The following is an 18,386-nucleotide window of genomic DNA, read 5'->3' as shown; positions in this document are numbered from 1 at the left end:
TAGTAATATGAATATAGTCTCCTCTTACTGAACTTACTTGTACGGTGGTGTCTGCCTGTATCGCGATGCCCATAAATGTTCAAATTCGTGTAGTTGAAATTTGAATCGACGCGTCCTTGACCAATTGCAAAACACTCGATCACGAAAGTGCCAAGCACGGATATAGCTATAAGAAGGCCAGATTTGAGGTCAAAGAGTATCAGATGTCGTCAGTGAGGCCAGAATTAAAATTTTCAGACGCTTCTGAGGAACGGGGCTTCTATAGACGCTTTGCTAGTCTTCCCCCCAAGCCATCTCAGACGATCCGGATCGTGGACCGGGGCGAATACTATACCATCCTGGGACAGGACGCTATATTTGTGGCGGAAAATGTCTACCACACGCAAGCAGTGCTCAAGGACTTCCGGGTGGACGCTGCTGTCGCGAAGCAGCTGGCGGAGCCTACGAAGTACGTTACGATGTCGCCGCAGGTTATTGCTTCGCTTTTGAAGATGGCACTGCTTGAACAGGGGTTTAAGGTGGAGATATATGACCGCAGCTGGAAATTGTTGAAGTCAGCATCCCCCGGAAATATCGACCAAGTTGATGACTTGATGAACGTGTCGGTTGATTCGTCGGTGGTGTTGGCCAGCGTCAAGTTTCAGTTCAACGCATCGGATGGCTTTTGTGTGCTCGGTGTCTCGTACGTAGACAGCAATTCGTACAAGATCGGGATGTTAGACATTGTGGATAACGAGGTCTACTCGAACTTCGAGAGTTTTCTCATCCAGCTGGGGGTGAAAGAATGTCTGCTGCCAGACTTGAGGAATAACGAGTCGTTCAGCGCAGAGCTCAAGAAGGTAACCGGTGTTATTGAACGGTGCGGCTGCGTGGTTACGTTTGTCAAGAACTCTGAGTTCAACAACAAGGACGTAGAAGCGGACCTCGCTAAACTCTGTGGAGACGAGCTGGCCACATCGCTGCCGCGTTTTTCCAAGTTAGCATTGGCTTCCTGTAACGCCCTAATTGGATACCAACAGCTTTTAAATAATGCTGGTAACGAAGGATCCTATCAGATTGTTGAGTATTCTCTATCCGAGTTTATGAAGTTGGATGCATCTGCCGTCAAGGCACTGAGTATATTTCCGCAAGGGCCTAGTACACAGTCAGGTATGGCCACCTCAGGGAAGTTTGGTGGAAATGGCAAGATTACAAGCCTTTTGCAACTTCTGAACAAATGCAAAACTAATGCCGGCGTTAGGCTGCTAAATGAATGGCTGAAGCAACCACTTAGCGACAAAGGTTCGATAGAAAAGCGTCACAATTTGGTTGACTACCTGGTTGACCAGTTGGAGCTGAGATCTATTCTCCGCGACGACTATCTCCCGCTTGTTCCTGATGTTCGGCGCTTAACGAAAAAGCTCAACCGCAATGGGTCCTTGGAAGATGTTTTGAAGGTCTATCAATTTGCGCAGCGCATTCCTGAGATTAATGGTGTTTTGAAGGAAAATTTGGACGCCTTGTCTGAGGGATCACATGTTAAGGATTTGGTTCTTGAGACATGGTATAACCCGCTGAATGAACATGTAGAGCCTTTGCACAAATTTCAAGAGATGGTTGAAACTACTGTTGATTTGGAGGCATATGAAGAAACAAACGAGTTTATGATCAAGGTAGAATTTAACGATGAGCTTGCTCGCATAAGAACTGAACTTGTTGATCTTAAGGATAAGATTAGAACTATCCACTTAGATACTTCAGATGATCTTGGTTTTGATCCAGAGAAGAAACTAAAGCTGGAGAATCATCATGTTCACGGATGGTGCATGAGACTTACGCGAAATGATGCGAAGGCTTTGAGGCAGCACAAGAAGTACCTTGAGTTGTCCACGGTTAAAGCGGGTATTTATTTCAGTACCAAGGAATTAAAGTTGTTATCCGATGAAATTGGAACATTGCAGCAAGATTACGACAGGAAACAATCAGCATTGGTAAAGGAAATTGTTACTATTACACTGTCTTATTCCCCTGTTCTTGAGAAGCTTTCTCTGGTATTAGCCAACTTGGATGTCTTATGCTCATTTGCTCATGTATCGAGTTACGCTCCAATTCCATACGTGAGGCCAGTTATGTATGATATGCATGCGGGGCAGAGGAAAATGGAACTGCTTGCCTCCCGGCATCCATTGGTTGAAGCTCAAGATGAAGTCACATTTATCTCGAATGATGTCGTACTAGAAGCCGATTCTAGTGGATTTGCAATTATTACCGGGCCTAATATGGGCGGTAAATCCACATATATCAGGCAGGTAGGTGTCATTTGCCTATTAGCACAAATAGGATGTTTTGTACCTTGCGATGCAGCTGAGATTACGATAGTAGACGCGATCCTCTGTCGTGTAGGGGCGGGTGATTCTCAACTAAAGGGTGTGTCGACTTTTATGGCGGAAATGTTGGAAACCGCCTCTATTCTCCGGAATGCTACCAAGAATTCTCTGATCATTATTGATGAGTTGGGACGTGGAACAAGTACATATGATGGCTTTGGCCTCGCATGGTCAATATCGGAGCACATTGCGAAAAACATTGGGTGCTTTGCGCTTTTTGCAACACATTTTCACGAATTGACTGCCTTGGCTGATGACTGCCCTAATGTCACCAATCTTCATGTGGTCGCACATGTTGAAGAGAAGTCCCATAAATCGGATGACATAACGCTGTTGTACAAGGTTGAGCCCGGTATCTCTGACCAATCGTTTGGTATCCATGTGGCGGAAGTTGTCCAATTTCCGAGTAAGATTGTCAAAATGGCGAAACGGAAGGCTACGGAGTTAGATGATATCAAGGAGGAGACGGAATGCCTAAAAAAGTTAAAATGTTCGCCAGAGCACATCGCTAAGGGCTCTGAGGTGCTAAAGAACCTTTTGCAAGAATGGGCAAGTATCCTACGTGCAGAGAATCTTGACCAGCAACTGGACGATGAGTCAATTCAAGAACTATGCATTGACAAACTACGTTCCTTAGTCAACTCTTCAGATGAACTAAATTCATGCGAAAAGAACTTTAAAGATTGGGTTACTGCCCAATTACTATAGATAAGATACCCGGTGGATAATATGTAGGCTTTAGGAATGCTTTATTCATTTTATATCTATCAACTTAATACTTAATTTAGTAATTTATTAGGGACATGAACCGTAGTTCAGCATAAGTATATTCTAGTGGTATTATCTACCGGGCATTATCATTATTAGTCATGGGTTTTCTCGTAAATGGCATCCACCTGTTCATGTGTCAACCCCTTGGTCTCAGGGACCAAGTAGATGAAAAACACTATCGAGAATAATAGGCAGCCGGAGAAGACAAACCCGAAACGATAATTAATTGCATCAGTGACATCTGGCGTCACAAATGCAATCAAAAAGTTGACCAACCAGTTCACGGAGGTACAGATAGCCATAGACATAACCTTCGTCCTGATGGGGAAGATTTCAGACATTACCACCATGGATACTGGCCCAGAGGTAGCAGCAAAGAACATAACGAAAACACAGGTGAAGAAGATCATCACTGCACCTACTGTCTTGTTGTTCGAATCATCTTTCAAAGCAAAAGAACCAAGACACGCGTAGACTGTCATACAGATGAACATACCTGTTGCACCGGATAACAAGCAGATCTTCCGGCCAAGTCTTTCGACGATGTAAACACCAATAAAGGTACCCAGCAAGTCAACGCAGCCAATGATGATAGACGTGACATAGGCATCTTCAATACCCACAAATCTGAACAATGTTGTCCCGTAGTAGAAAAAGTAGTTCACACCAGACAACATCTGTAGAGCCATAACAGTCACACCAATAAATAGACGGAGACCTAGACGAGGATTACCTCTGATGAACTCCCATCTGTCACCGGAATGCTCAATGTCGTCAGACTTCATACTGACTTGAACGAAGGACGCGACCCGCTCCTCAACGAACGGATGATCCTTTGACAAACCGTTCATCACCGCGAAGGAGCGCTTGGCCTTTTCCAAGTGGCCCTTCATGGCAAGGAACTCCGCTGACTCTGGCGTGATCAGCAAAGCCAGCGAGAGAAGAACGGTAAACCCAATCTGGAAGAAAATCGGCACCTTCCACGTCATGTTCGACAGCGTGTCGTGGACCAGCTCCTTACAAGCATAGTTCACTATGCTGCCCAGAGCGATACCCAGACAGATCACCACCTGGTATAAGACAATCATCGCGCCCCGGATCCGCACCGGAGCCAACTCAGACAAAAACATTGGTACCAGCACCATAGTAGCGCCCACTGCAAGTCCAGCTATCAGTCTGCCAATAAAATAGCGGTACCAAAAGTGTCCGGATCCCAGTTGGACGAACATTCCGACGGCATACACAAGCAGCGATGTGAGAATTGCTATTTTTCTGCCCTTAATGTCGCCTAGCCTGGCAATCGTCAGACCGCCAATTGCACATCCAATGTTGAAAATCCCGATCAACAGCCCCAGCAATCTACCCGGAAACTCGTGCAGCCCGGTATCCCCGTTGAACCGGGGGCCCAGTGTGTTTTGGAACGAGGGCATCGTCGAAATACCCCCGATTGTGCCGAGATCCCACCCGAAGATAATCCCACAGAAGGCAACAGACAGGCAGTACAGCACAGGCCGTACCAGAGACCCCTCCGGCACCGGGCTGGCCCCGGAGAGAGAGATGGATCTGTCAGTCGATCCCGCAGCCTCATACACGCCGTACTCCTCCTTCTCCTTCAACTCCAGGACCGACCGGGTATCCATCGCTTTGGTCTCAGTATTCATCACTTTCAAGCTCCCGCTGGAACTGCTGCATGGCTGGCTACGCCGTCTGACGGTGATGTCCTTTTTATATGCATCCACATCCGTGGAAGCAGATGTTGTTGCCTGCATATCCCCCGCCGTTATCTGAACGTTGATTCTGCGCAGCGATAGAGCGCCTTTCTGAGAATTGGCGTGACGCGGCTGGACGAAGTCGAAATTTGCATCGCAGACCCTGGCATTTACGTAAGGTATGATAGCGCCCGGCGCAAAAAAGCAAAAACAATGGACGAGACCGGAATCGAACCGATGACCTCTCCCATGCGAAGGGAGCGCGCTACCAACTGCGCCACACGCCCAGATGTTGTAGATGCGGTAGTGGTGGCGCAATATGAGACCCGGACTGCTTGCTGCGTGGGAGGTAGCGCACTGATCTTGAAGGCAGTAGCACCAGGGCCCGCAATAGTGCGGTGCATGGGTTCATGATGCTTGGGTGCCACGACGCGGAAAAATGTCGAGCCCTGCCCTCGATCCAGACAGGTACGAGTGCAGGAACGGCGCGGCAGAAGTCAGATCCATAAATTAATTAGTTTGCGCCAGTTAATTAATTCACAATTAAACGGATATTTATTATAATCCCGCCCGCGATTTTTCAGGCCCCAGGTACGAGCCCTATCCATCGGCAAACTAGTGAACGCCGCACATGGTACGCGCATCACGTGCCATATTCTGGACGGGGGCCACTGGTAGCTAGACCTTCCTGTAGCTGGGCGGGCCATTTCCGTAGAGTGCTGGCATTTAGTAGCGACGCCCGCAGGGCCGCTTCTAGACGTGCGCGCCCTGTAGGTACGAGCCAAGATGCGGCGGTAGCGTGTGGGCGAGGACGCACTGGCGTAGGCGCGCGGTACCTGAACAGCAGCGAGGAGTAGCGCCGAATTCCTGACACATCGGCGGCCACGTTCCGCAGGGGCCTGGCTGGTGACGGCTTGCGATGACTGGGCAACTGCGTAGTCCGTGCCTTCCGCGTGTAAGTCTGGCGCGCGCCGTTAGGCCGCAAATATATATATATCCGAAAGCACGGGTGAGTCCTTGGCCCGGCACAATGAACGCGATGATGGAGCGTGTGCGTGGAGAAGTGGCTTGCCGGGTGGCGGAAAACCCCCACGAAGAGGTCAGTCCACTGTCGGAGACCGAGCAGTTTGTATACTTGACACACTCTGCGTATCACCGCGAACGCGGCATAGCTGGTATCCTGACTAAACCCTATTCCCTGCGGTTTGCCACCATTAAGGAACGTCTGGTGAACGAGAGCACGTACGCGCTGCCGCTGCATAAGCTGGTGTTGCTGCTGCACGGAAATCGGTCGCACAAGAACTCGAACTTCCAGCCTCATTTGGCCGAGAGACTCTCGCAGGAGGGTTACTATGTGCTGCGGATCGACTTCCGGGGCCTGGGCGACTCCGAGGACTGCGGTAATCCGGCGGTTGGACGCACGCTGGAGCAAGATGTGGAAGATATCTCTACTGTGTACGAGTTTGCCGCCAGCGACGCGTGCGTGGAACTGGTGGGGCACGCACTAACGCTCGATACGATTGTCGCGCACTCCAGGGGCGTGCTCTCGATGTTCGAGTTCGCCCTGCGGCATCCCGTGCGCAACCTGGTCAACTGCTGTGGCCGCTTCGAGGCGACTGGCTGGCTGGAGCGCGTGATGCGCACGTACCCGAACTTCTCTGCAGACAAGGGCATTCCCTGCGTTGCGTTAAGACACGGCGAACGGCAGGAGATCTGGTTGCCGGAACCTGAGGTGCTCAGCGTTGCGACCACACAGATAGACCGCTACGCCAACATTGATGTGCAAACGTGGGTCGTGTCGATCTACGGCACTGCCGATGCTGTGATTCCGCTGACGGCGGCTGGCAACTTTGCAAACATGTTCCGCGGGCGCCACACGCTAGAGATCGTGGTAGGGGCTGGCCACGACTTCTACGGGTTGCCTGATGATGAAAACCTCATGGAGCTGCCCACCAAAAAGGGTCGGGTCTGCTACCACTCGGTTCTGGCCAGTAAGGTGGTCCTGCACCTCCGCAACAAGAACCAAGCGGAGCAGTTCCACAGCCTCAACCGCACGCTCGAAATCCCAACCCGCCCCGGCGTCCTGCTTCCCCGGTGGCCGCTGCCGCACGACTTCTCGCGTATCTCCAACTTTCGCGATCTTGGAGGCTACATGACTGCATCCGGCCGCCGCGTCAGGCACGGAATCCTCTACCGCTGTGCGAACCCCTGCGATGTCACGCCCGAGGCCTTGCAGTACATGAAGGACGTCCTCCAGATAGCGCAGGTCTTCGACCTGCGTGCCACCGCCGAGGCTGCAGAAGCCGGTATCCTGTCCGGCATCCCGGTATGCAGTGTTCCGTTCAACAAGAACATGTCGATGTCGCCCGAGGAGGTCGCGCGCCACTACCAGGATATCTTTATTTCTACCCACAACATCCCGGCCGCGTACGAGGGCATCCTTGAGAACAGTGTCGAGAGCATCGGACGCTTTTTCCGCGCCATTGTCGACGGCACCGTCGGCCGCGGCCGCGCCGCCATCTTCCACTGCGCCGTGGGCAAGGACCGCACCGGTATCCTGGCCATGCTCGTGCTCGGCCTGCTCGGCGTCGACGCAGACACTATCGCCCATGAGTACGAGCTCACCACTATTGGTATCACCACCGAAAAGAAGATCTACGACCTGCTAGCCGCCTCCAGCAGCAAGTTCTACGATATCATGGGCCCCGCAGGCCGCACCATCGCCCGCGAATACCAGCTCACGCAGACGAAGATCCGCGACAACATTCTCGCCTCGCCGTACGAGGCCATGCGCGTTTTCATCGACCGGTTCCTCGCCATCCACGGCTCTTTCTCAGCCTACTTCGAGTCCAAGCTGGGCTTGCAGCCCGAAGACATCAAGCTGATCCGCCACCAGCTGCTCGAGTAGCTGCCGAGGATACTACTGCGACTAGTCATTGCCCCAACTTGCTTCGCCATAGTATGCCTATTAGCCGGGTAACTTTTATTCCGTGTGTTTAATGAAAAGAAAATCGGGAAACCCACCATATAGCTTATGTTTACAATATACACTCTGCAACATTGTGAACATAGGACAGTATCCGTTAGGTAAACGAAGCTGGCCTGACTTCCATCAGACAGTCTGTTTTTACCACTCCAGGTACGGAGCGGTTCCAATTGGTTATAGACTAGAGTGGAGCGGTTCCCTGTAAACCGGTGAAGCGTGTGTTCATTTTTGTTATTGTTTTTATTTATTGCGCTGCACCGCATGGCAAGCTTAAAGCACAGCGATTGACAAGGAACAACATAGAATGTCAGCAGGATCTGCCGTTTCAGCCACGCAGATATATTCTGCGAAGTACTCTGGCGTAGAGGTATACGAGTTTCTGCATCCGACGGGGTCGATCATGAAACGCAAGGCGGACGACTGGGTCAACGCGACGCACATCCTGAAGGCGGCCAAGTTTGCGAAGGCGAAGCGGACACGGATTTTGGAAAAGGAGGTGATCAAGGACACGCACGAGAAAGTGCAGGGCGGATTTGGGAAGTACCAGGGAACATGGGTGCCGCTGGACATTGCACGCAGGCTGGCGCAGAAGTTTGAGGTGCTGGAGGAGCTGCGACCGCTGTTTGACTTCACGCGACGCGATGGGTCGGAGAGTCCGCCGCAGGCACCGAAACACCACCACGCGTCGAGGGCAGACTCAGCGCGCAAGCGGACCACGAAGAGTCCGCCGTTGCCGCATGGACAGTTGGATGCCTTGCCGAAGCGGCGTGGGCGTCCTCCGCGCGCGCGCAAGCTCTCTGACGTTGCAAACGTTGCAGGCCAGACGCAGGTGTATTCTGACTTTCCCAGGCCCTCGATACCAGTCTCCAGCATCTCATCTAACCAGCTTCCATCGCTTCAGTCCACATTACATCGAAGCATTAGTATAGAACACAACCGGAATAAGGCCCCCCCTCAGCCAAACCACAAATACGAAGAGCTTGACATCGAGGATGGTCTTTCGAGTGATATTGAAACAAGCATTTGCACCAATATGGTATATGCTGGTCATAGTAATGCTCGCTTGCCAATGAACACATCTTTGTTGCCTGACAAGGAGGAACCGGGACTATCCTCCTCGCTGCCCTCTTCACCTAGCGAGTTTTCTGCACCAATGGTCTTTGATACACAACGCATGGGCAGTGCGACATCTCCTCTGGGTTCAATGCTTCCGCGCTATATGGCTCCGTCGCGACCCCGCACATCTGAGCTAGACCAGAAGGCAAACGAATACCTCTCAAAACTCGTTGACTATTTCATTAACTGCGAAGTTCAAAACAACGGTGCAGTTCCAATGGAATTGCTAAACCCTCCACACTCCTCTCCTTGCATTGACTCATGGATTGATTCAGAGCATCACACTGCCTTTCACTGGGCATGCGCTATGGGAACTCTTCCAATTGTGGAGGCCCTTTTACAAGCAGGCGCCAGCCCTCGCGCACTTAATCAAGCAGGGGAAACACCTCTAATGAGGGCCTCATTGTTTCATAATAGTTATACGAAGAGAACTTACCCACGTATCTTCCAACTGCTTCAAGACACTGTCTTCGATGTGGATTCTCGTTCCCAAACCGTGGTGCATCACATCGTAAAACGGAAATCCAACACGCCATCGGCTCTGTACTATTTGGATGTATTGTTATCAAAGCTTAAAGACTTCTCACCGCAGTATCGTATCGAAACGTTGATTAATGCACAGGATTGCAAGGGTAGTACTCCGCTACACATCGCCGCTATGAACAGGGATAAAAAGTTTTTCCAAACCCTAGTGGGAAATGGCGCGCTAAGTACAATCAAGAATCACGATGGTGTAACCGCAGACGAACTCATTAATAATAGATTTGTGAAGACGATACAGCCCACACAACGCGGTAATTACCATGAGAATAGGGCATCCCACTCCCCTTTGAATTCTGCGTCAGCTGCAGGCGGCATGGTTCCTGCGTCATTAATACATACAGGCGACATGTATCCATCACAATCTGCAACCAGCGTTTCCAGGGCAATCCCCGAAGTGATAAATCTCATGAAAGATATGGCTGACTCATATCAATTTTTATATGAGGACAGGAATCAAGAAGTGCAAGACGTGGTCAAGATGCTTAAAAGCATGAGTGCGACTGTAACATCTTTGGACATGAAAGTGTTAGAGATACTTGAAGTGAAAGACATGAACAACATAACATACGAAATGGATTCTTTAAAGGAAAATATTGCTGGGTTAAAGCAAAAACTCTCTGAGAAGCAAAAGGTACTTGTGTCATTATTAGAGAAAAGCCAGCGTGTGACGCTGAGAAAATGTGTGGAAGAGGAAAAGAAAGCGATAGAGAGTGTAATAGCGGCTCCGGCGGATGATGCCACTCACTCCAGCAAGGAAACACTCGCTGATGACCTACGAGAACTTACTGTGTTGCAATTGAGGAGGAAGCACAAGATTAATCGATTAATAGAACTGTTATGTGGAAACAGCAAAATTCACAAGTTCAGAAAAATGATATCACAGGGCACTGATATGGATATAAGCGAAGTGGATAACTTCCTGGATGTCATTTTTCAGCAACTAAATGAGGATGAAGAAAACACTAATAACGGAGGGCATACCAATTACAACGGCCATGTAAGTTGCGCTATTCTCGATACTGTTGAAGGTTACGGCATTGAAAATATAGAAAACAAAAGAGGGACATCGCAGAATGATGGACCGGCGAAGTAGTAGCGCATCATGTATTATTCTTGTTAAAATAAGCCTATTTAATCCGTTTCCCATCATACGGTCTGGATCTATATATTATACATAAGATATTAGCGCGCTTAACTTATTTTTTGGCTTACATTTATAACATGAGGCAGTTACATTATACATAATAACATTATGGAAGCTGATATGCTAGTGCAAGAAGTAGCTTGAAAGTTCATGTGATACGATTTAGATGAAGGGGATGTTCCCATGGAAATAATGGGTATATTAATGTTGATACTTGTTACCAAAAGTAGGGGAAATAACACACACTGGATGAATACCAGCAAGGATACATGGTGATGCTGTATTACATGATAATGGCCTCCTTTGGAACGTTGGCGGAAATTGACTTGTGAGGCAAGACCTTACCACCGTTCACATACACCTCGTCTTTTACTTCGACGTCGTCACCCAAAACAGAGCAGCCCTCTAGGCGGCACCATTTACCGACGGTCGAGTGCCACCCGACTATAGTGGACTTCACCAAAGAATGGTCGTTGATAGTGGAGTCCGATAGCACCACCGATCTCGTGATTCTAACACCCTCTCCAATTGTCACATTTGGCCCAATCACGACGTCCGGGCCCAACTTTGCAGAACCGGAGATCTTAGCAGAAGGATCGATAATAACGTTGCCGACGATGTTGTCGCCCTTCGCAAGCTGCTCTGGGTGGCGCTTGGACAGGGAGTTTAGGTACAGCACAGTGCCGGCCAAGAAGTCCTTTGGTTGCCCGACGTCCATCCAGTAGCCTTCCAAGTCGAAAGAGTAGAGGGACTTCTGTTCAACCAAGATAGGGAAGGTCTCCTTCTCAATAGAAGTAGGTCTGAGCTCGATCAAGTCGATCACCTCAGGGTTCAAAATGTACAACCCGGCGTTAATTCTGTTACCCACAAACTCCACAGGCTTCTCCACGAAACGGTCGATCAAGTTTGGAGTGGCAATGTCGTGGACAATCACACCGTATTTGGAAGGCTCGTCCACCTTGGTGGCCACAATCGTACCCTTGCCACCGTGGGCGCGGTGGAAGGCAGCGAGCTCCTTGAATGGGTACTCACAGATCACGTCAGAGTTGAGAACGAAGAATGGAGAGTTGTCCTTCTTCAAAACCTTCTCAGCCAATTTCAACGGCCCTGCCGTCCCCAGAGGCTCAGTCTCCACAGAGAAGGTGATGGACACGCCATACTGCTTCTCGTACTTCTTCAATGTCTCCACCATCACCTCCGGGCGGTAGTTCACTGCCAACACAATATCCGTCACACCCGCCGCGGCCAATGCCTCGATCTGGTGTAGGATCATGGGTCTGTTGCAGAACTCCACGAGCGGCTTGGGCACCGTCAACGTCAATGGCCGTAGCCTCGTACCGTATCCGCCGACTAGAATTAGGCCTTTCATAGTATGTGATGTGTTTTTAGACTGATTGCTTGTCAAAGAGCTAAGACAGAAATTTACTTACCGTCTACTTGTGAATAGAAAACGATACCATATATATAATCAGTATTTCGTCTTTCAGAAACCTCAAATGCTGATGGCGTAGTATCCCTGCGTCGACGACTAACTCACCTGCTACGTAACTATGTATCGCTGTTGCTCTCAGGTAGCCGCATTCCGCAAGACAACTTTGCAGCTGGGCCCGCCGTACTGCAATAATTATAGTAGTATCTCGCGCCTGACTGCTCTAAGAGGAAACCAGGCACTCTGTTTCGTTATTTCTTTTAATCATTACGTGTACAGTTCATAGTTTCAAATGGCTTATGAACGGGAACCAAACACGTTGGCAGGCCTTCAGGCCACTGTCAGTATGTGCCACGGCTGCGCTGTCGCCAATGGCAGCGAGCGTGACTTCCGGTGGCCGACAGTCGGACACCAGGCCTGGCGCAGCCAAAAGAAACTCTGGTCCGTACAAAAGTATATCACGTGATCGGCGTTGCAGCTTCTGGCCAGAGCGGCGCTGCGCGTGCAGCCGGCTACGTTGCAATACCGGTAGCTGCAGCAGAGGGGTCTGGACTGGCGGAGGTCACATGATCGGATCAAACTTTTGCCTTGACCGTTGGCAGGCACCAAATGCCGCAGCTCCAGGCGCGGCACAACTTTTGTGGTAAACGGTCACGGTACGACAGAAAAGGACTTAAGCGAGACATGTATGTCCATGTATGTCTACCAACTCATGAGGCGCACAGCCGTGCGACGGAACTGGCAGGGGAAAATTATTGCGGACGATGCCTTTTGCACAGGAACCGGAAATCTTTCGACCAAAGAATACTCTGCAGGGATCGGAAAAAGAAGAGGCAATGTTACTTTTTTATGCGAGCAGCTGATGCAGGACTGTGAAAAGCTTGGACGAATATCTGCTGAGCGATGAGATGGACATGTCGCCGAAGATCGTGCGATCCGTGTTATCTCCACCGGAGGTATATAAAGCGGCAAGTTTTGGTTCCGACGGAGACTGTACAGTTTGTATATGGTCGGACGACCTCTCTGCCCTGCGAGCTCCAATGGTTGCTACTAGCGTGAAATCCACAGCCAAGGCCTCGAGCAATTCTTCTTTATCCCAGGAGTGGGATGTGGCCGAAAAGACGATCGCCGAGCCAAAAAACTGGTTCGAGCGGTTGGTGCGGTTTCTGGAGGTCAAGCAGCGGCACGGGGGTTCTGCAACGCGCGCAGAGGGCATCGTCGAGTCGTTTTTGTACAGCGATGATCTGGCGCCAGTGGAAGCCAAGCGGCGTTCGTGGACGTGGAAGCAGTTTGTGTACTTTTGGATCTCGGGTGCGTTCAACGTGAACACCTGGCAGATCTCGGCGACGGGGCTGCAGTGCGGGCTGAACTGGTGGCAGACGTGGATTTGTGTGTGGGTGGGCTACACGCTGGTGGCCGTGTTCTTGGTGCTTGGGTCGCGTGTGGGTAACATTTACCATATCGCCTTCCCGATCTCCTCGAGAGTGACTTTTGGTACCTACTTCTCTGTTTGGATCGTTATTAACCGTGTTGTAATGGCATGTGTCTGGTACGCGACTTTGGCCTGGCTTGGTGGAAAATGTGTGCAGCTCATGCTGCTCTCAATTTTTGGGAATGATCTCGCGGAGCGTCTCGGAGACCACATTCCAAGCCAAAACTTGAATGACTTTGAGATGTTGTGCTACATTTTGTTTTGGCTATTCAGTTTGCCGTTCCTGTGGTTGCCGCCGCATTCCCTGCGCTATCTGTTTGCCGCGAAGTCTGTCATCACGCCATTCGCAGCTTTTGGCTTCTTGATTTGGGCCATCAAAAAATCTAACGGGAACTTTGCTCTTGGCAACTTGGTGGAAAGCAAGTCCGATGTGACTACCGCTTGGGCAGTTATTCGTGCTTTGATGAGTGCCTTGGATAACTTCTCTACTTTAGTTCTAAACGCCCCCGACTTTTCTCGTTTTGCTAAGAGTCCAAAGTCCTCCATCTACTCCCAGCTTATTATTCTACCCATTGTGTTCTCTACAATCTCCTTGATTGGTATTTTGGTCACAGCATCCACTTACACCATTTATCATGTGAACGAATGGGATCCTCTAAAGACGCTGGGTAGATTTCTGTCGGGTTATAGCAAAGGTGACCGTGCAGGTGTTTTCCTAATTGCTGTAATTTTCTGCTTTGATCAGTTAGGTGCTAATCTAGCAAATAATGCTATTCCAGCAGGTACTGACATGACTGCTCTGCTGCCAAAGTTCGTGAATATTAGACGTGGGTCGTACATCTGTGCTTGTCTGGCTTTGGTGATTTGTCCTTGGAATCTGCTTTCGGGTTCGGAAACTTTTGTGAACGCACTCTCGGCATATGCAGTGTTCTTGTCTGCTATTGCTGGTGTGATTTCGGCCGACTACTACATTGTTAGGAAAGGTTACGTTAACCTGAAGCACTGTTACAGCAACAGGCCAGATTCCTACTACATGTACAACAAGTACGGTACCAACTGGAGAGCTGTGGCTGCTTATGTTATCGGCATTGTACCGAACTTCCCTGGCTTCCTGGGTTCGCTTGGCGTAAGTGTTCCTATTGGAGCAACGAAGGTCTACTACTGCAACTACTTTGTTGGATACTTTGTTTCCGCAATTGTCTACCTAATACTAGTGCATTTCTTCCCAGTTGCCGGCATTCCAAACAATGCCAAGCTATTCGACTTCTCCCAGTGGCACGAGGAGTGGCAAGAGGTCGAAAACTTTTCTGCAGAAAGGCTGCAGTACGAGAAGTATGGTGATGAAGCCGTCGCCACTGGTTTTGAGATAAAGCAGCAGGTTTAATGACTTCGCATCAAAATAATATTTTTACGTTTCCGGCCTGAGTCGCACCACCGTCGTTTCGGCATAATCATCCTGTAAATTAAAATCATGCGTTATGTTTCTAATATCATTGCTCTCATGTGACGGTAGTGTTAATACATTCTACTGCGAAGGCCGGAGAAGTGTCTCCCGTTGCATATCAGTGGACTAACAAAGCATATATAATACTTTATACTGCATGAATGTATATTGTATACTATGAAACCAAAGTGTACATATGTGTTCCCTCAATGATGAGTATGTAAGCTCACAGATAGAGGCATATAGCCCAAAAGTGAGCTGAAGATAATCCGCAAACGACAAAGCATTAGGACATGCATGCAAGGTCGTGAAATTATCATACGACAACATATGTTTTAGAGCACGCATCCACTCTTCCAAGCTGGACAGTCGTATGCAGGAGGAACCCGGATCGCGGGATATCCCAATCGGTGCCAAGATTTAATTTTCTTTTTCAACTATATGCGGCAGAATCCTACATAGCCTCTCCTCATATCTAAAGGAAATACAAGTATCCAACTGATTTTGATATGAACCGATCTGATTGGTATCTATAATAGAGTAAAATAATTTCAAATTGATCGGCGACACCTGATTACACGCAGTTTGCCTCTAGATAGAAACCCGAGAACATACTTTATTCCTGCGTGAAGAATGCGCTTTTTATACAATTGGATCCAATATGTAATTTAAACGAATTGCGTGTTGAAAGCAAATTATTATTCGCTGTCTTTGAATAAAGATAGATATTAGATAGTTAGATGGAAAGTCCCGAACGATCAAGGCACCTTTGCGTTTGACACTCTAGAACATCTCCTGATTTAGTCTATTTCACAGGCATTATTGTTGACCTTAATGAGAACTCGTCCTTGTTAGCTCAGTTGGTAGAGCGTTCGGCTTTTACGTACAGCTTACGAGGTACCGAAATGTCACGGGTTCGAGCCCCGTATGAGGAGTTCTCTTTTTGCATTGAAAGCTAGTAATTTTTTGCGTGTACAGACAGATCTTGATATTTCATGATCATGGCATAGCTAATGGAAGTTATTATAAAACTAGCTATAAGATCCAACGTCGGTTATTTCACCGTTACGCTGAACTTTATATAGCTGTAGCCCATGGGGAGATGCTGTTGGCCAGAAGTTCACGAAAGTAATACCCTTCAAGCGATGTTCTTCAAGAACAAGCCACATAAATGTGTCATCGATATCAGTCCACTCCAGGTGGCCGTTTGAGAAGGATAATCTTGTCTCACTGTATATATTGCTCTTCTGCTTTTGAGTAATTTCGACGGAGAATAACCCGAGCGAGATGTTGCTTTTACTATGATAATGTGAGTGGACAGAATCTGTCTCGGTAGCACTTACATCCTCTGGAATGATGAGCCAGGGTTCTTCACCTAGATCTGCAACTTCAAAAGAATTTATTCCCCAATCTAATTCACACGACTCAATCAAGAACTCTTCGTTGAATGAGACAGATAATTTTGGGATATTCACTGTTGCGGTTGCATATTCCCAAGCATTTACCGGCTCAAGAGGCACTTTTATAGACAAATCTTTGACTTTAATCATATGACTGGTTTTCTTGGTCCGTCTAATAATATAACATTTTACCAATACAAATGGAAGAATGCCTTTGATATACCCTTTATGACATAGATGGATTTTCAGCTGGTAGTTGTCGACAACGCCGGCTTTGAACTGACGTTGAAAGTTAAACAATCTAATCGGTTCTGACTGAAACTTAGGAATAGTGATGGATAGACAGCTTCCCCCAATAAAGGAATCAGATTTGTCTAACGTCAGTAAGTCGTTCTTTATAGGCATCGGTGTCGACATCGACAGCTGGACCCAATTTTTCGAAGATATTTTACTGCCATTGAAATTGAAGAAGGTGCCAGCACCAGTGGAGAAGAACGTGAGAAAAGATATGCTATCATTGTTAATGAACCAAGAAACATTGTTATGCATACTTTCATCATAATTCATGCGGCTTATCTTTCTCCTGATGGAAGTCCAAAACTCATCGTCCACATCAAGAAAATCATTATACTGGAAGTTTTCATAATCCCAAGCCGGTGCAATCAGACAAACGTTACTACCGAACTTTGCGATCAGCTTTACGGGCTGATCGGAAGTAAGCCCACCGGTCCCTACTTTCATGCCACGCCCCCAAACATCAACACCCCAAAGAAGTTTGTTTTGAACCGAAATGGCGCCGACGTTTTGAACTGTGTTTTCAAGGTTATGAACGTCCCAAGAAGCGTTAGTCAATACCTTATCGGAAATGTTAAAAAAGTCCCAATTATTGGAGTTAACCTCATTTTGGGGGAGCGGTTTATTGAGCGTAGTCACATACGAGTCACACCATATTAGCCGCCCCTGTTTGACATTTGTCCTGAGTCTATTCTGCAGCGCACGGACAAAGTCCATAGCACTTCTGGGACCTCCGGTGAAACGGGTCTCGAACTTCAGTAGCCAACCTTCAAAATGAAATAGTTGACACAGGCTCACCAGTATTTTTACCAATCGGTATTCGCCGTCATCATCGCGACGGAACAAACTGGGGTCGGTGTACCGTCCTTCAACTTCTTGCAACACAAAGGACCCAACAACCGGTATTCCGTGCCTATGCAAGCAATTTACCCATGTAGCGCTAGGCACAGTAAGAAAACTGTGAGAAAAGTAAATAAACTCATCAACCAGCTCCGGCCACCGTAGCCAGTAGTGGTTCCCGCTAGGATGGTCGTAGTCTCCCAACACGAGCTTATCTTCACAAACATCGTAACCACTTTTCGCATCGTGGAGCACTGTCACGGATGGGTGCAACTTACTGCCTATGCCATGCCCAGCGCCATTCGTTCGTTGTGTAGTCAGGTAGTTCTCCAGCTTCTCACGCGCTACATTCGCCCTGTCTGTTGGCCCTAGTGCTGTACCGTTACTGCACCCCTCAAACCAATCCAGAAGCTCGTCGTATGACTCAAAACGTAGCGCAACATAGCTACTATGCAACTTACTGCTGTTTTGCTCGTATTCTTTCGACGGCGGCTTATTAGTCCGAACACCGTAATAGTTCGCCTGCTCATTGCGTCCGTGCGGGGGAATAGGGCACACACGTTCCCTGTCCCAAGGTGCTGCAATTGCCCACAGCCGAAACTCGTTCCAATGCGACACTTTACCTAGTTTCGAACTCCTATCCTTCTGGTGGCGTATTGCCCTGTTTCTTACTGTAGTTGCTATTATGCATATGGGAAACTGCTCTGTTTCAAGAATACAAAACGATGACAGTAACGAAAGCGACTGCAGGTTGGACTACAAAGTAAATAAACGGAGAACTGGTTCACCTACATAAGCTCAGATCTCTGAATGCATATAAGCAACAATAAGGTTAGGGATTTAGCATGGATATGATTCTTTAACATATATACATCATTTTATTACTACACCAGAGAGCTCGAAGCATGAACG

At 48.4% G+C, this 18,386-nt stretch overlaps 7 protein-coding genes and 2 non-coding genes across 9 annotated transcripts; 5 read left to right on the top strand and 4 right to left on the bottom strand.

Annotated features, from left to right (window-relative positions):
- Positions 1-203: 203 nt before the first annotated feature.
- MSH2 (mismatch repair ATPase MSH2) lies at positions 204-3,074 on the top strand (the record flags this gene model as incomplete). Its single annotated transcript, NM_212286.1, has 1 exon — positions 204-3,074. One exon carries the CDS (start codon positions 204-206, stop codon positions 3,072-3,074), a length of 2,871 nt encoding a protein of 956 aa, NP_986150.1.
- Positions 3,075-3,229: 155 nt separating this feature from the next.
- AGOS_AFR602W (AFR602Wp) lies at positions 3,230-4,906 on the bottom strand (the record flags this gene model as incomplete). Its single annotated transcript, NM_212285.1, has 1 exon — positions 3,230-4,906. One exon carries the CDS (start codon positions 4,904-4,906, stop codon positions 3,230-3,232), a length of 1,677 nt encoding a protein of 558 aa, NP_986149.1.
- Positions 4,907-5,060: 154 nt separating this feature from the next.
- AGOS_t0168 lies at positions 5,061-5,133 on the bottom strand. The gene has a single exon. It is a non-coding gene; the product is annotated as a tRNA-Ala (tRNA).
- A 632-nt stretch (positions 5,134-5,765) lies between these two features.
- Positions 5,766-7,754, top strand: AGOS_AFR601C (uncharacterized protein; the record flags this gene model as incomplete). Its single annotated transcript, NM_212284.1, has 1 exon — positions 5,766-7,754. One exon carries the CDS (start codon positions 5,766-5,768, stop codon positions 7,752-7,754), a length of 1,989 nt encoding a protein of 662 aa, NP_986148.1.
- Positions 7,755-8,136: 382 nt separating this feature from the next.
- MBP1 (transcription factor MBP1) lies at positions 8,137-10,584 on the top strand (the record flags this gene model as incomplete). The annotated part of the gene is made up of 1 exon (NM_212283.2): positions 8,137-10,584. One exon carries the CDS (start codon positions 8,137-8,139, stop codon positions 10,582-10,584), a length of 2,448 nt encoding a protein of 815 aa, NP_986147.2.
- Positions 10,585-10,918: 334 nt separating this feature from the next.
- Positions 10,919-12,004, bottom strand: PSA1 (mannose-1-phosphate guanylyltransferase; the record flags this gene model as incomplete). The annotated part of the gene is made up of 1 exon (NM_212282.1): positions 10,919-12,004. One exon carries the CDS (start codon positions 12,002-12,004, stop codon positions 10,919-10,921), a length of 1,086 nt encoding a protein of 361 aa, NP_986146.1.
- Positions 12,005-12,972: 968 nt separating this feature from the next.
- FUI1 (uridine permease) lies at positions 12,973-14,880 on the top strand (the record flags this gene model as incomplete). Its single annotated transcript, NM_212281.2, has 1 exon — positions 12,973-14,880. The coding sequence occupies one exon, from the start codon at positions 12,973-12,975 to the stop codon at positions 14,878-14,880; it is 1,908 nt and encodes a 635-aa protein (NP_986145.2).
- A 905-nt stretch (positions 14,881-15,785) lies between these two features.
- On the top strand, positions 15,786-15,875 carry AGOS_t0167. Its single transcript is given in 2 exon segments — positions 15,786-15,823; positions 15,839-15,875. It is a non-coding gene; the product is annotated as a tRNA-Lys (tRNA).
- A 96-nt stretch (positions 15,876-15,971) lies between these two features.
- AGOS_AFR597W (endo-beta-N-acetylglucosaminidase) lies at positions 15,972-18,004 on the bottom strand (the record flags this gene model as incomplete). The annotated part of the gene is given in 1 exon segment (NM_212280.3): positions 15,972-18,004. Coding segments are annotated over 1 exon segment (2,034 nt in total).
- Positions 18,005-18,386: the final 382 nt, after the last annotated feature.

This window comes from Eremothecium gossypii, chromosome VI (assembly GCF_000091025.4).
Source record: "Eremothecium gossypii ATCC 10895 chromosome VI, complete sequence".
Lineage (NCBI taxonomy): Eukaryota > Fungi > Ascomycota > Saccharomycetes > Saccharomycetales > Saccharomycetaceae > Eremothecium > Eremothecium gossypii.
The sequence above is the reverse complement of the archived record's forward strand: the minus strand, read 5'-3'. Positions and strand labels throughout refer to the sequence as shown.